This window comes from Raphanus sativus, chromosome 7, assembly GCF_000801105.2.
Source record: "Raphanus sativus cultivar WK10039 chromosome 7, ASM80110v3, whole genome shotgun sequence".
NCBI classification, from domain to species: Eukaryota; Viridiplantae; Streptophyta; class Magnoliopsida; order Brassicales; family Brassicaceae; genus Raphanus; species Raphanus sativus.
In genome coordinates, this window is record NC_079517.1 from 19,680,211 (window position 1) to 19,689,956 (window position 9,746).

The window sequence follows — 9,746 nt, forward strand, 5'->3', positions numbered from 1 at the left end:
GATGAACGAGGACACCCGCCGGCTTGAAGTGCCTGAACAAATGAGCAACATTGTTTAGATCCTCGGTAATGGGATAATTGTTTGCATGGGTAACCTCCAGTGGAAAAGCCTTGTCCCCGGGAAGTCGTTTAATGATCACGACTTTGGGTCCAAACCTTCAATTCTGGAGTTTTTTTGGGGGGAAGATCTAGCTCATCTGACCGGATGGACCCCCTGTTTTTTTTTACCAAAAACATTGGTAGGTAAAGCACCCTCATAAATGATAAAATGATAAATCTTATTTTCGGTTGTAATGAAAGTATGTTCGTATAGTTTTCTTGGATTAAAATCTCTTTATGAAAATTCAAATATTAATTTATCACAATGTGATTTTCTTAAGAACGTCAGTTTTAAAGTCAATTATAATGTCCTTGACAAAAAAGAAAATGATACTAACTGCATAATTATTTTCAAAACTTTAAAAAGAGTTTTAAATAAAACACGGTATAAAAATATTTTCTTGTAATATGATTTTTGTATGTACAAGCAAACGAATAATTATTTTGTGGTTAATCAAACCTTAGCCTGCTACATTTTCTTCACAAATATAGTCGAATCTAACTCACTCTTTTATTCCAATATTCTTTCCGTTTACTAATTGTAATTTTTCTTTTAAAGATGGAGTGATCATGTTCGAAGTTAATCATGCAAAAATGGATTATGGACAAAGAGAGTAGAAGAACAAAAAAAAAGCAAATCTAGATAATCAATATGTCACTGATTCAAAGATCTCAAACTCTATTCTTCCAATCTCACTTCATCAACATTAACAAAACGTAAAGAAAAAAAATGCATATTACTTCAATTGATAAATTGTTTTTCCCAAAGCTAATTATTTTTAAGTTTTTTGGTTAAGCGTTAAGAATTATTAAAATATATTTATGATAATTCTTTGAACGCTTTTGACTAATCTTCTCATTGATGAAAATTATTTATTTACTAAAGATTTAGTTCTAACTTCTTAAGAAACCTAAGATGACCGATCTTGTTTTCTTTCTTTCATTCTCATTTCATAGTAGGCGTTTTTATCTAAACCGTTCACTCCTATGTGTTATCTATAAGCATACATCATGTATTTTGGTTATAGCATCAATATTTTCTATGTGTACATGTATTCTTATAGATAATACATAGATATGAATGGTTTAGATAAAAACTCTTATTGTAAAACGAGAATAAAAGAAGGAAGAAAAAATCACATCAGTCTTTAGTAGAAGTGCAAAGGAAACAGTAAAGAAGAAAATCCCCAACATAAGGCTTTCTTTAAACCGTATCCAGCTACATAAAAAATGATTGGTGCTATCACCAAAATACCTGGAGTTATTGGGTGAGAGACTATTGTTCATAAAATCCACATGAATAATAAACCTTAGGTTAATTATGGTTTGGTTTAATGTTTGTAATTAGTTTTTTGGTTTAATGTATTCTTTAATTATTTGTATACTGATTTTAATCAATAAATAAAATTTAATTTTTATTTACGAATTAACTTGCCATAATATTTTGATTATTTTCATTTTTAATTATTGTAATTAATTAACTTTTAATAAATTGATTTAATTATTTTATTTTAATTATAGCATTATATCTATGTCATTATAAATTAAGTCATGGCACATGAAAAATGCCATAGAAAATCATATAATAGCAAAATGATGATGCTATTATAAACTTTTAAAATAGCGAGCTGGTCCAAACTCAAAAGTCTAGCCTTTTAGTGACGTTTAGTCTCCTTCCTTCGTTTTCGCCTAATTTGAGAAGCTTTTTGCTCCTCCAGTGCTTCATGTCTCCTGAAGGAAGCTGTCTTTGGATGCTTTATCGTACTTCTGCCTACGCTGATCAATGGTCTTTCCTGGCCTTCACATTTGCGAAGGAGGCATCACATCATTTGGTCACTTAGCGTCTATCGTTTGGTTGCTGAATTTCTATTTTCTTGGATATGGTTCCTAATAGCAAAGACGGAGCAGGGTTGGTCCTCTCCTCCGCTTGTCGTGCCTTGGATCTGCCTTGGAGATGCTCTCTGCGGCTTGTCTACGACATCTCTTATCCAATGGCTGATGTATTTTAGCTAACAGGAGTTTCATATTTGCCTCATTTATTAACCGTATAATGTCTTGGCTCTATGTTTACAAACATTGACTTAAGTTGGGTACCTATAAATCTTTTTATCTGTTTGGGTTTTTGGGTACAATTTTCTGTTTACCAGGATTTTAGTCTAAATTAATGTATTTCTTTGTCCATTACCCAGTAATGCACATACTTATCACAAAAAAAAAAAAAAATTGTTCTACTAATGATAAATTATGAAGAAAATAATCTTTGTTGTCTCCATCGTGGAGTTATATTTTCCGGTCTTGGAGAAGCAACTTAAGGTACTGCACCTTACTCTTTGTATCATCATAACAACTTGCATGAATTGTAGCTATCTTGCTTTGGTTTTGCCTATTTGGGTGACAGAACCTCACAAAATTAGCGTCATCCAAGTACGTTACTTTCATGTTAAGGCCACGAATTACATCTTCCCGCTTGACAATGTCGCAGAAAGATTGGTTTCCAGTAGAAGGATATAAAACTCTCTCTACGTTCAAGATCTTGAACAGGTCAATGGTTATTTCATTGGACTTGGCATAGAAGAAACCTCCTGTGTTTTCTGCTGTTACATGTTGTTGATCACTTGATGAGAACCCGCAAGCCACTGAGACTGAATTATCTTGATGGCAGTGAATTAGAGGGTTCCTTAGCCATATCACATCAGCTTCCTGCAACCAATTCAGATAAATTCATGTAAATTAGTGTTTAGGTTAGGTAACTCTAGTGCTAGTTTATAGAATGTTTAATTAGACATTGATGTATTAAGACAGTTTATGATATAACAGAATTAGTGACGACAATAACATTCTATAAGCAAAGAAATATATATATTTTAAAAGTCGAAAGAAAAAGCCAACGAATGCATTGTGTAAAAGTTAGGAAACTAGAAAATTTGATAAACTACATTTGAAAGTTAAGCTAAACAACATCTAAACGGCTTCCTGCCATGATTTCTTGAATATAAATCCATGTTTCTAGTTTTCAAAACATGATTAACAAAAAATAACTTGGCATTCAGACAACTCACAGTAAATATCATGTTGTAACCGAGTTCTAGAATCTCTTTCACCAAAGATTTTTTATTCCAACCGGCAACAAGGCCATCTGGGTTTACAGATCCAATTTTCTTTCCAGAACTTGTATGAAGATAACAACGAGGATGGGCCCTTCGACAATATCGAAGAGCTTGATTATCTAGAGCCACAACAATCAAATGATTCAGCAAGTGTTTTGTTCTTTCTCCAGTCCGAAAACTCTCAAGGAACAGATCAAGAAGAGATGCTGGTTTTGCCCATTCTCGATCTACCATGGTAATAATCACAGTATTATCTTCTGAAACTGCTTCTTTTAGTAAACTCGATAAGCCTGAAGATTCCTGTGACCAAAAAACATTAAAGTATCAAATCTATTCATGAACATCATAAGGTGATCACAAATCATAATATCCATCTTACAGGTGGAATGTGCGAGAATTGTGTTCCTCTAATGGTACCCATGTATGGGGAACATGAGGGATGATGAGACAATAACCAGAGAATGATTAAGAGAAGACAACATATGAAAAAGTATGGTAACTTCGCCATCCTTACAATCTCCATTTTGTTCTTTTGAGGTTTCAAAATCTGCCAAATCTTACAATATTAAAACCTTAACATATATTTTCTTTTGTTATATTCCCACAGTTTGGTAATTATTCTAAATACATCGGATACATATAAGGTTCATGCAAAATCTAGTAAGAAATCATTTCCTCTTCCTTTCCAAATTCGATATTGTGAAGTAAATAATTGTTACGTCGTCCGTAAGAGTGACATTCTACAAATGTTCACATATATTAAAAACTATAGAAAATATACTTTATCCTTTAATAGTATATTAAAAAAATCTGTAATCAACTGAACTAAAACTGAAATTTGTTTATAACTTATCAATGAAATTACAAAAGGACAAAAAGATAGTAAATATTTATTACAAACAATTACTTCTTTTAAGCAACTTATTACAAACAATTACAAAAATACAAAAATATAGTAATCAAGAATTGAAATTTTTTTTTTTTTTGCGAAACATATGAAGAAAATGATATCCTGTGGATCTCTGATTTATTGTAATTTAATGCATTTTGCTCCTCTGAAATGTATTACCAAGACAACTTTTTCTTTTGACTCAATTAATATTAAAGATAGTTTTCTACATTTGTTTCCATATTTTAGTACTATTGTTTGCTCCATACTTTAGAATTTTTTTTCAGGGGTATTGAATTACTTGGTGGGTTAAAAAATGTTGACTAGTCCAACACTAATCTATGATTCTCATATATGTCGTTTGTGGATGGTAAATGTTCTTGTTTTTCAGCGTCAGTGCAAACCTTTAGTAGTTCTTGAAAAGAAAATTATTTTTGAGATTTTTAAATGGTATAACATTTTATTATACTATATATTATATGAGATTTCTTTTTTTTATAAATTTAGTTATGGAAATTTAAAAATAAAATATAGTTCTGATTTATAAAAGTATAGATTTAAATATTTATTTGTTTTAGGTTTTTTCAAACCATTTTAAAAAAATTAAGTTCTAAACACCATGAACTCCTTGGAAGTTGCACTCATGGCCCTTTAACTTTGACTTCAAATCAAATTATTATATTTTATTATAAGCACATATTTTTAGATAAATACAGGTTTCTAAGAAATAGAAAATTTTCTGAAATATTTTAGGGATTTTTTCAAATATGATTCAAAATTCGAAGTCGAATATAAAAATGACCAATATTTTTTGAAACATTTATTACCATATTAATCCTAGAAATTCGAGTAATTCACGAAAAATGCTATTATTTTTTTCTGATAATAAATATTTTACTCATTCATCATCTTCCACGTTCATTTACAACATTGCAAATGTCAACAAAACACCAATACTACTAAAAATGCGGCTTTAGCGACGAAAATTAGTGAAGAAAATGTTTCCTCATAATCTTACGTTGATTTTACGAAGAAAACACGTGAAAAGACAAATAAAACGTAAGTCTGTCGTTAAATAACGACGAAACTGTTTCATCGTAAAAGAGATGTAAATAATGTGTTGTATACGAGGAAATAACATTTCGTCGTAAAGTTGATGTAAAATAAGCATGTTTTTTACGAGAAAAAATATTACGAGTAATTTGCGACAGTTTTTCGAGTCCACCTAATTTTTAGTTGAAACACGTTTTTTTTTTTGCTGACTACCTATACTTCGTCGTAAATTCCTAGTAAAATCTCATCTACCAGTTTCAAAAATTTCCTATAAATATGTCCATTGTGTTTCATTTGAAACATACCACAAAGGAAAAAAATCTACAAACGTGAAAAAAAAATGTCCGGTGATAGAAATTTTTTCGAGTTGCAGAGGTGGATGTACATGCACAGAGATGCTAACGGGAGAGTGACGGAAGAATATCTTGAAGGACTGAAGACATTTATGCATCAAGCAGATTCTACACCGCTCGCCAAGAAAAGCGGTAAGATGTTTTGTCCTCGTCGGAAATGCAACAATTCAAAACTGTAAACTCGTGAAAATGTTCGGAAGCATTTAATAAATAGAAGTTTCACGCCAAATTACTATATCTGGTTTTAACATGGAGAATATTATAATTATGAGAATGAAGCTAGTAATAGTAATAGCAATTTTCAGGATGAATCTGTTGATCATTTGTATAATGAACATAGTTACTATCAAGAGGAGCAGATGGTAGTTTATGATAGGGTTCATGATATGGTAGCTGATGTATTTGTAGCTCGTGATAATGATGAAGTTGAAGAACCTAACATAGATGCAAAAAAGTTTTATGAAATGTTAGATGATGCGAATCAGCCACTTTACAGTGATTGTAGAGAAGGTCTCTCTAAATTATCGTTGGCTGCTAGAATGATGAGTATTAAAACTGATCACAATCTACCTGAAAATTGCATGAATGCATGGGCAGACTTGTTTAAAGAGTATTTGCCGGAAGAAAATGTGTCTGATTCTTATTATGAGACTCAGAAACTAATTTAGAGTCTTGGGTTGCCTTATGAGATGATAGACGTTTGCATCGACAATTGCATGATCTATTGGGGAGATGATGAGAAGTTAGAAGAGTGTCGATTTTGCAAGAAGCCACGATTCAAATCGCAAGTACGAGGACGTAATAGGATATCGTACCAAAGGATGTGGTACCTACCAATTACCGACATATTGAAAAGTTTGTACCAATCTGAGGAGACTGCTGGAAAGATGAGATGACATGCCGAGCATACTCAGACGGATGGTGAGATGACTCATCCATCAGATGCAAGAGCTTGGAAACATTTTAACAAAGTACATCCAGAATTCGCTAGCAATAGCCGGAATGTGTATCTCGGATTATGCACAAATGGATTTGGTCCCTTTGGTATGTCAGGGAGACAATATTCATTGTGGCCATTCTTTCTGACGCAATACAACCTGCCACCGGATATGTAATGGCACCACTCACTGATTGCATTTGATGAAATGGTCCCTATCTTTGGACGACCGAAGCAGCTGCAGCATTCGAGATTATCAAAACTAAGTTAATCTCAGCTCCTATTTTGGCACTACCCGATTTTACTCAAGTGTTTGAACTCCATTCTGATGCGTCCAAGCTGGGAGTCGGTGTTGTGTTAAGTCAACGTAACCGACAACTCGCCTTCTTCAGTGAAAATTTGTCTGGACCTCGTGCGCGTTATTCGACTTACGACATGAAATTCAATGCAGTAGTTCAAGCAATCAAGCATTGGAGACATTATCTTTTTCATAAATAATTTGTTTCCTATACAGATCACGAGCGTTGAACACTTAAGCAGTCAAGATAAGGTCTTCGCTCGGCATGTGGTATGGGTGTCTTACTTGCAACAGTTCATGTTTGTTATAAAACACACATCTGGGGTTTCCAGTCGAGTTGCTGATGCACTAAGTTGTCGCCATTCGTTACTGGCTATTCTTCATGCCTCAATCCCGAGATTTCCAGGTTTTGCAGATATGTATTTGTATGATGCTTTTTTGGTCAAATTCTTCATGAAGTTCAGGCAGGAAGCTCTCGTGATTTTACATTCCATGAGGGGTTTCTTTTTCGTGGCGATTGTCTTTGTATCTCGGATTGTAGCCTACGTCTTCAACTTATTGCAGAAACACATAATGAAGGCCACATTGGTCGGGATAGAACCTTACACTTGCTTTCCCAATCTTACTTTTGGCCGACCCTAAGGCGTGATGTTGAGCGATTTGTTGAGAGGTGCACAACTTGTCAGACATCAAAAGGTCATGCAACAAATACCTGCCTTCACCTTCCTTTATCGATACCTTCACAACCGTGGTCTGACATCAGTATGGATTTTGTAATGGGACTTCCTCGAACACAAAAAAGGTTTGATTCAATCTTCGTCATTGTTGATCAATTCTCCAAAAATGGATCACTTTGACCCGTGTAAGCGTAAAACAGATGTGGTCCAGTTTGCAACACTTTTCTTTCGAGAGGTATATATACTTCACGGCTTGCCAACTTCTATAGTCTCAGATCATGATTTCCAGTTCTTGGGTCATTTTTCACGCTGCTTATGAGAGATGTTGGGTACTAGCCTTAACATGAGTTATGTTTATCATCCTCAGACAGACGGTCAAACTGAAGTAACAATAGATCTTTGGGCAACTTACTTCGTTGTCTGGTTGGTGATTCTATTAAGACTTAGGATTCAAAACTTCCTCAAGCAGAATTTGCTCACAATCATGCCCTCAACTTTGGATTCTTTCTTTTTCAGGTCGTTTATGGTCTTCTACCTCGTGGCTTGCTAGATTAAACTACTATTCCTGACCACACATGTATTCATGGTGTCGCTGATGACTTCATTGACAACATTCATAGGGTTCATGAGCAAGTCGTTAACAATCTTGAAGCATCTTTGTCAAAGTACAAAGCCACTTCTGATTCTTGTCGCCGTCGTGTTGTGTTCGAAGTTAGCAATTACGTTTGGGCATTTCTCACTAAGGATCGGATGCCATCTCATGCATACAACAAACTCAAAAATAAGAAGATAGGTCCCCTTATAGTCTTGGAGTGTATTAATGACAATACATATCGACTACAACTTCCAGCACACATCAACATGTCTGATGTGTTTAGCGTCCACTATTTTCGCATTGTGTTCCTCCAGAACCGGTTTCTGATTTGAGATCAAATCTTTCTAATCCAGAGGGACCTGATGCAGCATCAGGATACCTTTACTTCCAAAAAACTATTATCTTATGTCAGATTTATTATGATTTCCTTTTCTTATTATGATTTCTCAGTTTTCTTTTTATTAGAAGAGTTAAGTTACTTAAACTGTGTCTCGAGACCTATATAAGTCGTTTGTAAGTTTGTTTCGATAGTTAGTTTATGAAAGATAATAAATTAGAGTTTTCTCTTAAGTCTTGCACTTATTCGATTATGTCATCAATTTGAGAGTTTTGTATTGATTTTGATTAAGTTCATCAACCCAAAAAATTAGGTCTCTAGAATTTTTTTAATAAATTCTTAGAGTTGAACTGAGTCAATGTTGATACATTGCGTCAGAAAGTTCATAATGTAAGAACATGGCAAAAAGGGAGAAAAAAACACGAAGATTAGTAATTGTTGAAAAAAATGTGGTTGTCGGAAGACTATTACAACGTTTGTATGACTAATCTGGAAAAAAATATAAAAAATAAAGAGTAATTCTCTCAAATAATTTTTTTAAAGCTTTTATCCCAAAATAGCACTTGAAAAATAAATTGACAAAAATAATTTCTTTTTGTTTGAAAAATTAATATTTATTTTTAATTTTTTTTGAAATTTGAAAACCCCCCCCCCCCCCAAACCCATCCTTATAAACTCTAAGTTTTAGATTAGTTAACCTAATGATTATAAATGCATATTTACTCTTAAATAAATAAAAATTGGTCATTTTCTTCTTTAGGAGGTTATTTTATGAAAATAAACTAAAAAGGGCTATTTAAAGAAATTTCTCAAAAATAAATTCACCAAAAAAAGAGAAGATGCAATATTTGTTTGATTTATATTTAACAAAAAAAAAGATATACTTTAATATCATGTAGATATCAATAATATCATTTATTCAAAAAAAAATATCTATTTTTTTAGTTTATTAGTTTAGATATTTAAATAACTATGATGATATAATTATTTTAGAACAATTTCAGTATTCAAACTGGATATTCGATTCAATTTACATATACAAAAGTGTAATTTCCAAAACATGTACTATCGTTTTCAAAGTAAAATCTCATATAAGTGTATTTTTCCAAATTTTCTCTATTTTATATGTGATACTACATTTTTGTTTAAATCATGTACGAAATGACGTCTCGTTATCTAAAATTTTGTCAAACCATATACGATTTTCACTTGAAAGCCTTTTCAAAATAAAAAAAAAATATAAAAAATATACGATTTGCACCCAAAAAAAAACTTCCACCATTTAGTTATTTAGTTTCACTCTATTTTCTTTTTGTCACATTCTATTAGAGATATTATATCCCACATCAGAAATTCTAAAGAACATTAAGTAATATATAAAGGGTTATAGCTAATCCACTAA

General features: G+C 32.5%; 1 protein-coding gene across 1 annotated transcript; it reads right to left on the reverse strand.

Moving 5' to 3' along the window:
• Positions 1 to 2,378: 2,378 nt before the first annotated feature.
• Positions 2,379 to 3,976, reverse strand: LOC108831161 (uncharacterized protein At4g15970). Its single transcript, XM_018604723.2, has 3 exons — positions 3,585 to 3,976; positions 3,158 to 3,505; positions 2,379 to 2,798 (listed from the first exon to the last, which is right to left on the reverse strand). The coding sequence occupies exons 1-3, from the start codon at positions 3,726 to 3,728 to the stop codon at positions 2,379 to 2,381; spliced, it is 912 nt and encodes a 303-aa protein (XP_018460225.1). The 5' UTR covers positions 3,729 to 3,976.
• Positions 3,977 to 9,746: the final 5,770 nt, after the last annotated feature.